The sequence below is a fragment of the Felis catus genome, chromosome C1 (genome assembly GCF_018350175.1).
Source record: "Felis catus isolate Fca126 chromosome C1, F.catus_Fca126_mat1.0, whole genome shotgun sequence".
NCBI lineage: Eukaryota > Metazoa > Chordata > Mammalia > Carnivora > Felidae > Felis > Felis catus.
Window position 1 is genome coordinate 92,614,961 of NC_058375.1, and position 17,461 is coordinate 92,632,421.

General features: G+C 41.4%; 1 protein-coding gene and 1 pseudogene across 4 annotated transcripts in view; one reads left to right on the top strand and one right to left on the bottom strand.

Annotated features, from left to right (window-relative positions):
- Positions 1-2,486: 2,486 nt before the first annotated feature.
- Positions 2,487-17,461, top strand: part of FNDC7 (fibronectin type III domain containing 7) — a 30,117-nt gene continuing 15,142 nt past the window's right edge. For 2 of the 4 annotated variants that reach the window (XM_006934989.4, XM_045033240.1), the window contains exons 1-6: positions 2,493-2,764; positions 3,295-3,313; positions 7,412-7,666; positions 9,094-9,354; positions 13,280-13,537; positions 15,956-16,210. In XM_006934989.4, coding sequence (XP_006935051.1) covers positions 2,702-2,764; positions 3,295-3,313; positions 7,412-7,666; positions 9,094-9,354; positions 13,280-13,537; positions 15,956-16,210 — 1,111 coding nt within the window. In that variant the 5' untranslated portion in view covers positions 2,493-2,701. Of the gene's footprint in view, positions 2,765-3,294; positions 3,314-7,411; positions 7,667-9,093; positions 9,355-13,279; positions 13,538-15,955; positions 16,211-17,461 lie in introns of all 4 variants that reach the window. The other 2 variants (XM_045033241.1, XM_045033239.1) reach the window with 2 other exon arrangements.
- On the bottom strand, positions 11,405-11,500 carry LOC111562119 (annotated as a pseudogene).

Consider the following 17,461-nt stretch of genomic DNA (forward strand, 5'->3'; position numbering starts at 1 on the left):
ATCCAAAGCAGGCTCCAGGATCTGAGCTGTCAGCACAGAGCCCGATGTGGGGTTTGACGAGCTGTGAGATCATGACCTGAGCTGAAATTGGATGCTTAACCAACTGAGCCATCTATGTGCCCCTCACCCCAATGCTACTTTGAATATTTGTGTGCAAGTTTTTGTATGGACATATGCTTTACTTTTTCTTTTCTTTTAATTTTTTAAAAGTTTATTTCCTTTGAGAGAGACAGAGACGGCGTGAGGGAGGGAGGAGCAGAAGGAGAGGGAGAGAGAGAATCCTAAGCAGGCTCCTCATGCTGTCAGCACAGGGCCCAATGTGGGGCTCGATCTCACAACCTGAGCCAAAATCAAGAGCCGAACACTTAACCAACTGAGCCACCCAGGTGCCCTGCTCATTTTTTTATTGAGTTGTTAGTTTTCTTATTAGGTTTTGAGAGTATATACATACATACATATATTTTTTTAACTTTTTAATTAAAAATTAAATATGTGATTTGCAAATATTTCCCCCCAGTCTGTGGTTTGTCTTTTCATTCTCTTACTAGTGCAGAACTACTTGATTTTATGAAGTCCTATTTATCAATTTTTTAAACGGATCATGCTTTCAGTGTGGTATCTAACAAATCTTTGCCTGATCTATGGTCACAAAGATTTTTCTTTTCTTTTTTTCTTCTAGAAGTGTTACAGTTTTAGGTGTTATATTTAGGTCCATAATCCATTTTGAGTAATTTTTTATGTGGTGTAAGGTATGGATCAAATGTAATGTTTTTTGCGTATGGTTATTTAGTCATTCCAGTATCATTTGTTGAAAAGACTACCCTTTCTCTCTTGGATTGCCTTTTTGCCTTTGTTGAAAATCAATTGTCTATCCATGTGTGGATCTATTTTTGGACTCTCTACGCTGTACTATTGATCTATTTTGTTCCATTGACGTATCTGTTTTGATGCCAATCCTTGTAATTATTTAATCCTGTCTTAATTATTGTGGTTTTATAATAAGCTGAAGTTGGGGGTGGTAAATCCACTCCATTTTACTCTATTTTCGACAGAAGCAGATGTCAGAGTGATGAGTTTTAGCCTCAGATCCACCATTTAATACTTGTGTGATTCCATACGAGTCAATTAACAATGTTGATTACTCATTTACATATTTTTTATTATTAGAGTTAAATATTACAGTGTTTGGATTAAATGCTTATCGAGAGTTTGAACTAGATGATGGCTCTGGAAATAGGAAGTGCTGGAACTACAGGGTGGTGCTGTGGATAAATGAAAGGTATTCATTCAGGGTATCTTTCTCTGCACAGGGACATCCTCCTGCCCTTCCATCTTTTTATTTATTTATTTATTTATTTATTTATTTATTTATTTATTTATTTGGGGGAGAATACAACCAGGGGAGAGGCAGAGAGAGGGGCTAGAGAGGATTCTAAGCTGGTTTTGCACAGACAGGAGTGGGCCTGATGTGGGGCTTGAACTCACGAACCGCGAGGTCGTGACCTGTGCTGAAGTCAGGTGTTCAACTAACTGAGCCACCCAGGTACCCCCCTCCACTTTTTTAAAGATATGATTGACATATAACATTGTGTAAGTTTGAGGTGTACGATGTGTTGGTTTGGTACATTAATATATGGCAATGTGATTACTATAATAGCATTAGTCAACACCTCTATCACATCATATACTCATCATTGTTGTATGCATTATGAACAATTAAGATTTAGTCTTTTAGCAACTTCGAAGTTCTTTAATACAATATTATTGACTATATCACTATGTTGTCCCTTATATTTCCAACACTATTAAGTTTATATCCTTTTTTTATGTTTATTTATTTATTTTGACAGAGAGAGAGAGAGAAAGCAGAGGAGGGACAGAGAGAGAGAGAGAGAGAGAGAATTCCAAGCAGGCTCTGCATTGTCAGCACGGAGCCCCACGTGGGGCTCGAACCTAGGTTGAGATCATGACCTGAGCCGAAACCAAGAATTGGACACTTAACCGACTGAGACACCCAGGCGCCCTGTAAGTTTACACCCTTAAACAACATCTCCCCGATTCTTCTGCCCCTCAGGCCCCTGACCTTTCATCCTAGATATTGAAGCTTTGCAGCAAATTGCTCCTGACAGCAGAACTGATCACTTTGTATTGCAACAACCACAATAAGAACAACAAATAAAGATGAAAAAGAATGAATAAAACCGGTCAGGATCCCCCAGTTAAAGATGATCATTCCCTTATATCAATAGTTTTCTATACAGCTTTGTAAAATTTTATTTAGAAAAAAAATTTTTAGGGGCACCTGGCTGGCTCAGAAGGGCATGCGACTCTTGATCTTGGGTTTGTGAGTTCGAGACCCAAGTTGGGTGTAGCAATTACTTTAAAAAAAGCTTAAAAGTCTCTTAAAGAAAAAGAGAACATTCTACATACACCTCGGAACACAGATTACAGTAGTTTTTTGGCCAGTTTGGTGTGGTTTTTCAACTCTTCTTTTTTTCAGTCTTCAAAACACCTGTCCCTGCCAGCCTCCAGGTGCCCCCAGTTACGGGTCTGCTCGCACTAAAGGGGAGGAGCTACTTCCCAGAATCTGCTACTAACGTTGCTGCCCAACAGCCCAGCCACCGGCAGTGCTGCCCTCCTGGGGACCAAAGAGGACCCTGATCACTCTGCTGTGTGCCATGTGAGTCTTATATTCACCAGGATGGCTGGCGGACCCAAGAAATGTTTGTCTTTCATTGGATTCAGCCTTATCTGTTTTAAAATGGTGAGTTCACCATTCCAACCCACCTGCAACTATTTAGGGGGGAACAAAGACATTTATTATCACTCTCTCTCTCTCTGTCTCTGTCTCTCTCTTTTTGAGAGATTAGTGGGTGGGGAGATAGAAAACAAAATAGTTTTGGACCATACCAAGATTGTATATGCTTGCATGTTTGAAATTTAATGCAATTTACTAGAGAAAGAAAACAAGATTATCATTATATTTTAAGAACAAAGATTTCTGAAAAATCTGTCAACAGCTACTGACTTAGTTCAATAGGCAGATTCAGGGAGAAAAATGAAATAGTAATGTGATCTGTTTCCAGCCTCTAAATTCTATTTAGGATTCCTTTGGGGGAGATTTGAGTTTGAGAAATAATTTGTGCAAATAAATGCTCTGTATGGATTCAGATATTGCTCGCATTACGAACGAAAATGTTGTGATACACTTATTACTGCTCCGATTTATGTTTTACATTTCCCCAAATGGTATTTTTCTTCATGGTTCTAATTTTTGTAAACTTTCCTTTTCAGGTTGCTTCAGCAAATACAGGTAAAAGTTTTTAAAACGCAAGTTTTCCCTCCCTATATTTGATTTTAATTTCCACTGTTAATTCTTGGGCTACCCTGAAATAGAAAAGCTATCTCGGAAAAATATTCAACATCTCCTGAGTGGTCACACTGTGAGTGTAACCGGTAAGACAAATACATGGACCAAACTTACAAGTCCTCATAAGACCTTCCTATTGAGTACTGAGATAATGTAGTGATGGATTTCTCAAATTCAGTTGTCATTAGTAAAATATTATGGTGATTATCATTCTAGCCAAAGAAATAAAGTTTTAGCCACAAATAGTGAAAAGTCTAATTTATATAATTTTTCTTATTTGTATTCTGAAGAACTAGAGAAGAAAACTAGACATGTTTTTGAGTAAAAGCTTAGGATTCTCTACTTTTATGAGAAAGGATTTTACACTTGTAATAGTGCATCCTTAAAATACAGAAAATGAAAACTTAAGACTAGAAAAATTCTTTCTTTTAAAAAAATTTTACCGTCATTTTTGCTGAATAAATGACTAAAGCCAAGGATAATTTCTTTAGAGGAAATTTATAGTCAATGAGATTTCGATTATTTAGAGGACCCATGTAATATTGATCATATCACCAATAAGGTCTCATAGCAATTCAACGTAAATGAGAACAATTTATATTTATTATTTTGTCTGCCACAGAAAAGGAAGTGCAATTAAGGCCATTTAAAAATTGGGCGGATTTTTAAAAATATTTTTAAAAATTTTATTTTAGAAAGCGGGAGAGAGAGAGCGAGCATGAGCAGGAGAGAGAGGGGGAGAGAGGGGGGAAGGGGGGACAGAGTGAGGGAGAGAGGTGGGAAGAGAGAGGGAGAGGGAGAGAGAATCTCAAGTAGGCTCAGGGTGGAGCCCCACACAGGGCTCAATTCCATGAACCTTAAGATCATGATCTGAGCCGAAATCAAGAGTTGGACGTGTAAAAGACTGAGCCATTCAGGTGCCCCAAAGATTTTTATTTTAAAGTAATCTCTACACCCAATGTGGGGCTTGAACTCACAACCCTGAGATCAAGAGTCACATGCTCAATCAATTGAGCCAGACAGGTGCTTCAATTTTTAAAATAAAATAGGGGCACCTGGGTGGCTCAGTCAGTTAAGCATCTGGCTCTTGGTTACCGCTCAGATCACGATTCCCATGGTTCACTAGTTTGAGCCCTGCCTCAGCTCTGTGCTGACAGTGCAGAGCCTGCTTAGGGGTCTCTCTGCAGAGAGAGAGAACCCTCTCCCTCCTTCTCTCTCTGCCCCTCCCACTCTCTCTCAAAATAAATAAATAAACTTAAACAAAATAATAAAAATTTGACAGGGTTACAGATGGCTGACCCATAAAATCCGTGCATGTGCAATAAGTTTCCAAAAATTATCTCATGTTTTACTTGTATCCTTTACCTTATTCTTGAGAAACCTTCACGATCACCAGGAAGCAATGAAAAGGACTGGTTGGCCATATACAAAGTGACTTTTTTTTAGAAGTGGCCTTTGGGTGAACAAAGAACTAGAACAAAATCTACTTCTGTGTCCTTAGAAGGTCGCAGGAGACACTGAGCCCTCAGGGCAGGGCCCTTTTTAGTCCCACACTATCCACAGTATTTGAGAGAAAGAATGGGGCAGGCTGAGATACCAATGATGCTATTAATTGATTCATCTTGGTTTTTCAATAAATGGCATGTGCTTTATTGATACTATGTAGGAGGTTCCATTTTGGGTCTGTGTATTATGATTCTCTTTGGGTTCTGGAATAGGCTTTTTATCTGTGTCTGGCCACTGGGGCTGCCTGAGCTAATTTAGATCTCTATGAGTTGGTGGAATGCACAGATACTGAGAAGCAAAGGGTCTCTTTCACTTTTGACTGATCAGAGTGGTTGATTGCAAATCTAGAGAATAGAGTTATCTCTTTCGTCAGAGCAGTAAGTGGGCCAAACACAGAACTGAGAAAGAGGGGAGAACTCCTGCTAATTTATGGAGCCTTACACATCCCAGTCAGGCTTCTCATTTCTTTAAGGGAAGCATAGTACAGAGGTGTTGATCTTTCACTGCTGTTACTGGTCAGATCCCACCCAGTGAAGCAGGCAATCTGTCTCTCCTGTGCTTACCCCAGACTCCCCAGGATTTCACCTTCTAACACTTGTCCATGGCAGTGCCATGTGGTCTGGCTCTTCTAAACCCAAAAATTGCTCATCCTAGTGTACACACACACACACACACACACACGCACACACTAGCCCTTTCCACCTATCAAAGCCCCCTCACATGCAATAGTTAACTTAATCCTCACAACAATCCTGAGATGTAGATATTTTACATTTCAAAGTAAATCTTAAGATCTAGAAATTATTGGAAAAGGAGTTGAGAGACACAACCAAGTTAGTTAGAGGAAAGAAGACCTATAACACAGGACAAATAGCTGATAGCAGAAAGGGAATGATTGGGGGGTGGGGGAGGGGTGAAGGGGGGGCCCTTGATGGGGCTGTCTACCTGCCGTGGGGGAGAGGGGACATGGGTGCTTCCTGCAGTCACCTTCTGCTGGTCAATGGCTAAGATGAGCAGGTCTGCGACTTTTCCCCAGCATATGTAACTTTCAGAGTTTTCTTTCGGTGGCAAAAGAGACAGTCCTGGGTGACGTTCAAGGAATGTCTGGCCAGTGCACAGTGGAGACTTTGTTCAGTCTTGCAGATTGGCTATTTCTGAGTTGCTGCCAAAGCCAACCCTCTGGGCCGTTGGTGCAGAAAAGAGAAGTTGTCTATGCACATAGGGATTTGGCAGGTGGGGGTCTGCCGAGGGGAGGGAGTCGATACCAGTAAATCACACATTTGGTCTATAGTTACTCTTTCTCCTCTTTGCCCTATAGTTTCGTTTTGCCCTTTAGTTTTGAAGTTGGTCTATAGTGATTTTACCCGGCAAGTGAGGTACATTGAACATAAAAGGCTAAGTGCCAGTTCCAAACTTAAAACCGGCTATTTCTGTTTGACCTTTTCTTCCACTTGGACCTCCTGCACCCAGGGCATTTTTGTGCCTGTGGAGTTTTGCAATGTTGTAAATCTTGTTACCGTGCTGTGTCTCTTAACCCCTTACCCAAAGTGCAGGAATGCCTTATATAAACTCATGACATAAGCATTCATGTCCCACAGACAAACCATGGCTTGGCCCAGGTGAGGAGAGACCACGGCACCTCCTTCTTATGCTGGGGCAGATGTTTTGATGGAGAGTGGGAGAATAATGTTTATTTTTGTTTTATATAGAAGAATCTAAAAATGGTTCCACTCTGATAATATGAAAGAAAGTACGATAGAGCAATCGTAAAACAAAGAACTCAATGTTCCCTCTTCCTCCATTAGATTAGATACCTTGTGGGAAATGTGCAAGTGCACGAGATGGAGACATAGCCACAGCAGAGGTGAGACCCTGGCCTTCAGGTGGAGGCAGTGGAGCATAGGTGAGGGGCTGGGAGGGGAGATTGGTGGCAGCAGAGAAGGCCTGGGAATTCACAGAGTGCCAAACCAGTGTGGAAGCCTCTGGAACGAAGCCCCTCAATGACTCTCTCCTTCCTCTCAGAGTTCTTTCCCACAATCATTCCCTGCTTTTTTTTTTTTTTTTTTTTTAAGTAGGCTCTATCCCCAATGTGGGACTAGAGCTCACAACTCCGAGATCAAGGGTCGCATGCTCTACAGACTGAGCCAGGCAGGGGCCCCACTCCCCACTCTGATTTAACCCTTTGAAAAGTACAAAAAATACAAATTATCCCAGAGGCAACTGGGAAAAACCTCTTTGAAATCCCATTCTGAATGAGAAGTTTGAGCTTTCTGGCTCTCTTTTGGAGAGTAGCTTTACATTTCTTTTTCTCTGGTTTGTCTTGATCTTGAAAATGAGGGCAGGGGTGCCTGGCTGGCTCAGTCAGGAGAGCATGCGACTCTTGATCTCAGAGTTGTAAGTTCGAGCCCCACATTAGGTGCAGAGATTACTTAAAATAAAATCTCTTAAAAAAAAAAAAAGAAGAAAAAGAAAACGGTGAAAGAAGTAATCTTCATAGATATCCTAGCTAATGTACAACTTCAAAATCTCTTCCAGCTCCTGAAATACCCACTATTGATCAGGCATATTCAAAAATCAGCACCAGCATCACTGTGGAATGGGCCACAGTGCCAGGGGCCACCAGTTATCTCCTCACGGCTGAAGATGGAGACACTGTCATTGAAACCATGGTGGCCAATTCCCCAGGCACTGTGACAGGCCTGAAGGCTGCAACCTTGTACCAAATCACTGTCAGATCCGTCAGTGCCACTGGGAGAAGCCCAGCATCGCTTCCAAAGCAGGCAAAGACAGGTAGCTGGATGCTTGTCCTCTGTCGGGCTATTGTTTGTGACCTGGATCCGTTATACTGAGGCTGCAAGTACATGATATAATTTTGTGTCATTTGAGTGCCTACGATTCAGGGCCCAGAGGTGAAAGCCACCAAATGTTTTAGGAATTCAGATATCTGTGGAGGTGGTGGTATTTAAATTCCAGATGCTTTGGAAAATAAAACCCATTTTGGGTGTCTTTACGAACATCCCTGCTTTTAAGGGCACCTGGGTGACTCAGTTAAGCATCAGACTTCGGCTCAGGTCATGATCTCACAGTTAGTGAGTTTGAGCCCCACATTGGGTTCTTGGCTGACAGCACAAAGCCTGCTTCAAATTCTCACTCCTCTCTCTCTCTGCTCCTCTGCCCCTTTTCAAAATAAGCAAATAAACATAAAAATTTTCTAAAAAAATATTATAAACCATCATTTCCCCATATTATAATTACAGGGATATTTTATATAATTTCTTACAAACCTCCAGTTGAAAGTCATGCCTAGGGGGGTGGGAGGGAGGAGAGGGTGGGTGATGGGTAATGAGGAGGGCACCTTTTGGGATGAGCACTGGGTGTTGTATGGAAACTAATTTGTCAATAAATTTCATATAAAAAAAAATAATAAAAAAAAATAAAAGTAAAAACTAAGCATTAAAAAAAAAAAAAAAAAAAGAAAGTCATGCCTAATATTAGAGTCATTCTGTTCCCCATTCCTTTGCTGAGTCATTTATGATTAATACACATTTAGATAGTCACATTATTTATATATATATTATATATATTTTATTATTTTATAATAATGTGTATTATAATACACATTATTTTTTATTTATTTATTTATTTATTTATTTATTTATTTTAATGTTTATTTATTTTTGAGACAGAGAGAGACAGAGCATGAACGGGGGAGAAACAGAGAGAGAGAGGGAGACACAGAATCTGAAGTAGGCTCCAGGCTCTGAGCTGTCAGCACAGAGCCCAACACAGGGCTCGAACTCATGGACCATGAGATCGTGACCTGGGCCGAAGTCGGACACCTAACCGACTGAGCGACCCAGGCGCCCCTATTTATTTATTTTTGAGAGAGAGAGCACAAGTGGGGGAGGGTCAGAGAGAGAGGAGACAGACTCCTAAGCAGGCTCCATGCTGTCAGCTTGGAGCCCAGTGTGGGGCTCAAACTCACCAACTTCAAGGTCATGACCCAAGCCAAAAGAGTTGGACGCTTAACCGACTGAGCCACCCAGGTGCCCCTAGATAGCCATTATTAAATGGAACTCTACCTACCGTAAATCCTTTTGCAAAGCAAATGATTATTTCATAATATGGATGATCAACCTCAAATTATTTATTTCTAAATCTGAATTATCCTCTATTGGCGTTTCCTAACGCAAATGCATGTGTTTTTGTCTTCATAGTGTTGGCTGCACCAATTCTAGAAGTAAGCTCTCCAAGTCCAGACTCTATTCTTGTGCAGTGGGAAGCTGTATATATGGCAATTGGATTCTCTGTGTCCATTATGCGAGCCAATGGTTTGGGTAGAATATGGAAAGAGAATACCACAAATACCTCCTTGACATTCACCAGGTTAGATGCTGGGACTCTCTACACCATAAAGGCCTATGCGTGGAATGCCAATGGAACCCCTGGGGATGACTCCACCTGCAATCAGAGAACAAGTAAGGACTTCCCAGCTCAGCCTCAAGCAATCTCCCTTTTGATTAATGAGAGGCTATGCATCGTAGCTGTTGGAAGCGGGTGTTAACTGATAAGTACAGAGCAGCTGGCGGTAGATATTTAAATTTATTATGAGTTTATTTATAGTGCGGTAGTTTAAACGCTGACTGCCTGTATAAAGAAATGCTGCTCAGAATACACAGAGCATGGCTTCTCTGTCTCTGATATCTAACTTATTTCAAGCATACACATGCCGTATCACACAACAGGAGATGATTTTTGCTAGGTTTATGAGACTCCTCGACCCTTCCTAGCTTCAGACCAACATCATAAACAGAAAGAACTGGGACAAACAGGAATTCATTTTATTCAGTAGCCATTTAGTGAGTGTGAGCCAACTTTGAGCGAGCATTGCTCTAGAGATCCAGCAGCAAACCAAACAAAGTTCCTGTTGTTAGGGTACTTTATGCTGTGCTGGGAATCAGAATTTCAGATATATTGCCCCAAACCTCAGCTTAGGCCTGCTCAGGGGATCCTACTGCATGATACGTGGAAACCCAAACTGATCTGCTGGAGTAAGCCAAAAAGAATGAGAGGGAGAGGGAGGGAAGGAGAGGGATTTTTTTTTCTCTCGAGACAGTGTAAGCCACCCACTGACAATGTGGCCTAATGCCAGACTCTCACCAACCAGATAAGCTGTTTCATCCCTTGGAGAGGACCAAGGAAAGGGAGGAAAGAAACCAGAGCTGTTCTTTCCAACATACCCTAAGTTTGGAGGGTGGGATGGAAGCCCCATTATCTGTGAGTCAAGACAAATTCAGGGAGAAAGGGTGTGCCTTTTGTAATACTTCTCTAGAGCGACATCATAGCAAGGTGGCCTTAAGGTGATTCTTGATGGGCCTGGTGAGTCAGGATGTCTGTGATAAACCAGTCTCCCTCGGCCTTTTTCTATGCATTCATTCATTCTTTCTTTCCACAAACGTTAACTGAGGGCCCACTATGTACTGGGCATCATTTAGCTGATGGGGACACAAAATCAATTAAAGTGTAATCCCTACACTTGGAGAACTGATTGTGTCTTAGGGGAGACCAATGCATAAATCAGTGGTTACAGTTCAGTGTAACAGGTGCTTTGAGAGAAGGATTTGCAGGCACAGAGTGGTATGAGAGGAAACCTCTCCATCAGGCTGGGGTCAGGGACAGCCACCTCCAAAGGTGACTGTTTTCTTAAAGCTTTCCTTTTTCATTTGTTTCCCATGTTTAAACATATTTTAGAGTATTGGGGCGCCTGGGAGGCTCAGTCGGTTGAGCGTCCAACTTCGGCTCAGGTCATGATCTCCCAGTTCACAGGTTCGAGGCCCGCATCTGGCTCTGTGCTAACAGCTAGCTCAGAGTCTGGACTGAGACAGAGTCAGTCTCGGATTCTGTGTCTCCCTCTCTCTCTCTGTCCCTCACGTGCTTGCTCTCTCTCTCTCTCTCTCTCTCTCTCTCTCAAAAATAAATAAAACATAAAAAAATTTTTTTTTAATTTTTTAGAGTATAGATTTAGCCTCTCTATTAGTTTGCTAGGGCTGTCTTAACGAAGTGCCACAAACCTACTTAAACAACACAAATTTGTTGTCTCCCCATTTTGGAGGCCAGAAGTCTGAAATCAAGATGTCAGCACAATTGGTTCCTTCTCAGGACTATGAGGGAAGGATTTGTTCCAGGCCTTTCTCCTTGGCTTACAGATGGTGCCCTTCATAATCACATGGCATTCTACCTGGAAGTGTATGCCTATGTCCAGATTTCCTCTTTTTATTTATTTTTTTTTTAATTTTTTTTTTTTTTCAACGTTTATTTATTTTTGGGACAGAGAGAGACAGAGCATGAACGGGGGAGGGGCAGAGAGAGAGGGAGACACAGAATCGGAAACAGGCTCCAGGCTCTGAGCCGTCAGCCCAGAGCCCGACACGGGGCTCGAACTCACGGACCATGAGATCGTGACCTGGCTGAAGTCGGACGCTTAACCGACTGCGCCACCCAGGCGCCCATCCTCTTTTTATTTTTTAATTAGTTAATTAATGCTTCATGAATTTGCATGTCATTCCTTATGCAGGGGCCATGCTAATCCATATCATTCCAATTTTATTATTAAAAAAAATTTTTTTTGATGTTTATTCATTTTTGAGAGAGACAGAGACAGAGCATGAGCAGGGGAGGGGCAGAGAGAGGGGGGGAGACACAGAATCCAAAGCAGGTTCCAGGCTCTGAGCTCAGCACAGAGCCTAACGTGGGGCTCCAACCCACCTACTGTGAGATCATGACCTGAGCTGAAGTTGGGTGCTTAACCAACTAAGCCACTCAAGCGCCCCATGTATCATTCCAGTTTTAGTATATGTGTTGCCAAAGCAAGCACAAAATTTTCTCTCTTTCTAAGGACACCAGTAATATTGGATTAGGGCCCACCCTAATGATCTCATCTGCACTAATTGCATCTACTATGACCCTGCTTTCAAATAAGATGACATTTTGAGGTACTAGGGGTTAGGACTTCAACATATGAATTTTGAGGGGACTCAATTCAACCCCCCAACAACCCCCAATACTGTACTCATTTTTCCTGGTTCTCTCATCCCCCATGTGGAAAGAGCTGGTTGTCCTAAAATACTGCAGGCTACTTTTACTAGCCTTGAACCCAGAATTACTTCAGAGCAGAACTGCCTCTGCAGGTAAGCTAACCAGGAAGCAGGGGAAGGGTCCTGTAGGACCTCGAAGGCCTATAGGAGAAACATGGCAGGGATGTGCCCTGTAGAGGATGAGTTGAGTGCCTGTTTCCTCAAACAGGGCCTTGCCTATATAACCCACGTGTGTCTAGAAGTTGCTGGTTTCTGCTCATATGCTATGCAAGCAGTTCTCTAATGCCTTCCAAGTGGGCCTCATTACAGCACAGATCCCCAACACAAAAGGATACTTCTCAAGCTTTCTCAGAAGGATAACCCTGAAAAGAGGAAGGCATATTTCTAAGAATGTAGAGGGAAGTTTTTGGAGACACTAAAATGACTGTTCTAATATATGACCATCACACTTGATACTTTCCTTTCTTCCCTTTGATTTCGAATGGAATGAAATTCTGCTCTTCTAGAATCAGTTATGACCTAAAAACACTTACAGAAAAAGTCTTAGCAGGTGTCAGAAGTAAAGAAGGGAACGGTGTCTGGCTGTCTCAACTAGTAGAGCATATGAGTCTTGATTTCAGAGTTGTAAGTTCAAGCCCCATGTTGGTGTAGAGATTACTTAAAAATAAAATCTTAAAAAAAAAAAAAGTAGGGGTGCCTGCCTGGCTCAGTTGGTTACGTATCCAACTCTTGATCTCAGCTCAGGTCTCGATCTCAGGGTCGTGAGTTTAAGCCCTACATTGGGCTCTGTGCTGGGCATAGAGCCTATTTAAAAAAAAAAAAAAAAAGTAAAGGAAGGATATTGTTGAAGCTACTCCGTTCAGCTTCATCTTTCAATAAGAGAATATTTGACCTACCACTTAATAATAACATATCCGTAGGGCCCTTTTAGCCCTTCACATTTATAATCTCATTTAATTATTCAATTACTTGTTGAGTTGTGTGTTCACTGATTCATTCAGTGAATGAATGAATGCTTATTTAGCACCTAATATGTGTTAGGGACTGATCTTATTAGATCCATTTTACAGACGTTAAAAAAAAAAGTAAATAACATATTAAATAACATGGATAAGGTTGCATAGCTAGTTATGAGTTTGCATAGTCAACGGCAGATGTGTAACCCAAGTCCCGATTTTATGCTCTAAACGCTTGCAATTATCCTACTATTGTGGTACGTCATCCTCCAAGCTCTGCAATGTTGTTAGGCCAGATCTTACTTGGATTTTCGAGGCTACTGCAAAATCTTAATTGTTTCTCAAATATCTAGGTCCTCGTGCCCCTGCCAGCATTCAAGTCTCTCTTGACGGTGGGGCTCTGAAGGCTTCTGTTTCATGGGCCCCAACGGAAGGAGCTTTCAACTATACCGTGATGGCTTTGAGTGACTCTTCGGAGCTGAGCTGTAGTACGACTCGCAGTGCCTGTACTATCTCCTCCCTACAGTGTGGGACTGAGTACCTAATTTCAGTTTTAGCAAGTAATGATGCTGGGTCTAGCAAGTCAACTTCATCAGAGGCCCTAAAAACTGGTATGTAAGCAAGAGTGACTGTGGGGCTGGCAAGCCAGTGTGACTGCCATAAGGGAAACAAATAACCACCTGATAATGTTGATAATGTTCCAGAACATTCTAGAAGCCTGGTCTAAGTGAAAGCATTGAATGGGACATTCTAAGGAGTTTTAATGTGATAGTAAAACTGGATATCACGCATTGGAAAAAGCACATCTTTGAAAATTAGGAGTCCTGGCTCCTATTCTGTTCTTTCATTAATTGATTTTCTTTATACTTTGTAAAGCTGTAAAAATTCTAGGATCCAGTTGGAGTTATACATAGGTTTAACTGTGCAGTACACACAATGGTCTCTTCCTTACATCATGTTTTACAGACCTATGCTGGGAGGGAGCTATTTGTTAAATAAAGGTGGGCAGTCTATAATTCTGAGTATGTGTTTAAATATCTTCCTATTTTCATCTTATCAGAAAAATGAAGGCTTACATATGTGGAGGTTTACTCCTCTATTTAGAAACATTTCTGTGTTTTGGTGATTGGAACTAACATTTAGTGAAGACCTACTATGTACCAGGCACTATAAATACATCATTTTATTTATCTTTCATGACAACTCAATGATGTAGGCTCTATTATTTCCTTTTTCAGATAAAAAAAAAATTTAGGTCTGAGAGTGATGTAATTTTTCCAAAGTCACACCAATAATAAGCGTTAGAGCTAGGATTCAAGCCCAGGTTTGCCTGATTTTAGTCCTCTAAGCCAAAGAAAATGTAGATAATCACAATAATGTCCACTTTACCCAACAGAGAGAACTATGTCATCCTGAGTTTAAAAGGCTTCTGAACAGAGAGGAAAAGAGCCATCACCAAGCTGATGCAGTGTATTTTACAGGGAAAAAATAAGCCAAGCCCTCAGATACACAGTTTCTTTTTTTTTTTTTTAACTTTTTTAAAAGTTTGTTTATTTATTGAGAGAGGAGAGAGGAGAGAGGAGACAGAGAGAGAATCCCAAGCAGGTCCTGTGTTGCCGGCACAGAGCTCAACATGGGGCTGGGTCTCACGAACTGTGAGATCATGACCTGAGCTGAAATCAAGAGTGGGATACTTAACCAACTGAGCCACCCAGGAACCCAGATGCACAATTTCTTATAGTTATGTTAAATTAAGGTCACTGATAGCAAACCTGGTGATTTGGCTTCTCTTTTGACAGTTATAATTTGCTGCAGACAGCCTATTAGAAATGGTTATGAGGTTGGAATAGCTGAGAGTGAAGGAAAAGATAAGAATACACTTTCAAAAGCATAGCAGATTCAAGTTAGTCATTTAATGCAGGAGAGAACCCTCCAGTGTTTCCCAATCTTGGAGGCACATTAAGAGCATCTGGGGAGCTTTTTAAAAATCCACCTAAGATCAACTAAATCAGAGCTTCTGGGAGTGGAGTCTGGTATGACTAGTTTGTAAAAGCTCCTCACTTAATTCTAATGTGCAGCCAGGGTAAAGTGCCACTGAAATAATCCTGCATGTCTACAGTTGGGTGGCATCAGTTTGTGTATAAAACAATCAGTCATGGGACGCCTGGGTGGCTCAGTTGGTTAAGCGTCCAACTTACGGCTCAGGTTATGATCTCACGGTTTGTGAGTTCGAGCCCCGCATCGAGTTCTGTGCTGACAGCTCAGAGTCTGGAGCCTGCTTCGGATTCTGTGTCTTCCTCTCTCTCTGCCCCTCCCTCGCTTGTTTGTTCTGTGTCTCTCAAAAATAAGTAGGCATTAAAAAAAAATTGTAAAACAATCAGTCATGATCATGGGAACAGCCCAACTTACCAATAAAAGAACTATGTTTCAAAAGTGCTATGTGTTTCCTGGGTCCCAGAATTGTGAAATATATTTTAGGAAGATTCCACTAAAGATGGCTAAAATTTTAAAAGCTTAGAGCTTGAAAGAATAAACTTCATTTGAAGTCATCCCTTCATTCTATGCTGATCCTGGCATTGCCTTAACACAGAAATGAGTGCAATGTTAACCAAGGTGATCCATGCCTATTTCTTTTATTTTTTTAATTAAAAAAATTTTTTTAATGTTTATTTATTTTTGAGAAAGACAGAGTGTGAGCGGGGGAGGGACAGAGTGAGGAGGAGACACAGAATCCGAAGCAGGCTCCAGGCTCTGCGCTGTCAGCACAAACTGTGAGATCATGACCTGAGCCGATGTCAGACACTTAACCAACTGAGCCACTCGGGCGCCCCATCCATGCCTGTTTCTGACATTGTCTAGCATGTATTGTGTGAGATAAGTTTTACAACATGTGAGAATGCCTTGTTGGTTTGCACATACTGTTTGATTTATTCCTTGTCCATGGCATGTGATATTCTGGACAATTGCAAAGGTATAAAGAAACTCTCTTGCAGGACTCTCATAGCTGTTCATTATTTACTGTTTCCTAGTTGCTTGTGCACCTGGAAGAGTGACCGTCCAAGAAGATCCTCCGGGCCACCTGTCTGTGGTTTGGTCCAATGTAGATCTGGGTGATTACTATGTGGCCTTTGTGAAGAGTGATGATGGCTTGGAAGTCCACTGCAACACATCCCTCACCCAGTGCAATTTCTTATCTGAATGTGGCTTCACTTACTTTATTAGTGTTTTTGCCTATAACAAGGCAGGGCAGAGTCCTCTGGGCGATGTGTTCAATTATACCACAGGTAAGTTGCACTTGATGCTTGTGAAGGGAGTTCTGAGTTCCCTGAACTCAGCAGCAGCATAAATCACCTTTGCAATAACTGACTGACATAGGTTACCTGGGAGTCATTCCAGGGTCAAGAACAGAAAGAGAATCTCTCCTCTCACATTCTTTCCAGAGCAGGAAATTTTGGGTTCATGGACCCAACCTTAACAAGAATGCAAGGCGTAGAAGTGAAAAGAGAGCAAAGAATATAGTCGTTCATACCTGCTCTGAAAAATTAAACCCTCCACCATGATCTACTGAGTGTTCAGCACCCTGTGCAAGGTGCTGAAGGGGACACAGTCCTCCTGTCTCAGGAGTTCACTCTTTCCCCGAGACCTGAAAACAGAGATGCCATGGCAAAGGCACTGCCTGGTATGGAAGGCTCTGCAGCAGGACACCTGTCCTAACTTGTCCTAATTGTCCTAACTTGACCTCTAACTCACTTGAAAAATGGGGATAAAGACATTACCTTGCTAGTTCCTTAATATCCTTAGTATGCAAAATGGGACAAATAATAATGAGAGCATGAATATGAAATAGGTCTTTGCATGTGGTAAAGCACAGTGCAAAGCATTTTTTATTAGCATCATTATTACTATTATTCTCTGCTACTAGGCTTGGATCTTCTAGGGAGCAGGGACTGTTTTATTTACCTCTTCATCCTCAATGTTTCTTATACTGTGATTGGCATATGGGAAACGCTTGATGTTTGAAGAATGAATGGAGTGAGTGATTTAAACCTAACCATATTTACAAATAAAAACATAATATCATTGTGTATAACTAGCTGGATTACAATAAATTTTACCAAGTTGAAGGAATCAAATAATTGATGCCTTTGGAAAATGGAATAAGAGGCAATCAATCAAGTCTCAAGAGCACAGGATGGCCTTGCAGAAGGAGTGAACTTGAACTGGATATTTAAGGATGAATGGAATGTAGGTGGGGCAAGGGAATCCCAGAAAACTCCAAGCCATGCTAGACATTTGTGAGAATTTGTCCACGACATAATATAGGGTCTGTTCTAAGATGTACTAATACAATGATCCTTCCCCCTCCTGCAGCCCTCAGTCTTATCTGGTTAGTGTCTGGAAAGACTGATAGGATTGGGAACTTAGACTAGGTATAATTTTTATCAGGCAGAAGAGAGGAACAGCATTTCAGTAGAGGGTTAGCAGTCTTCAAGGCATAAGGAAATGAAAGCACATGTAGGGTGGGGAATTGAGCG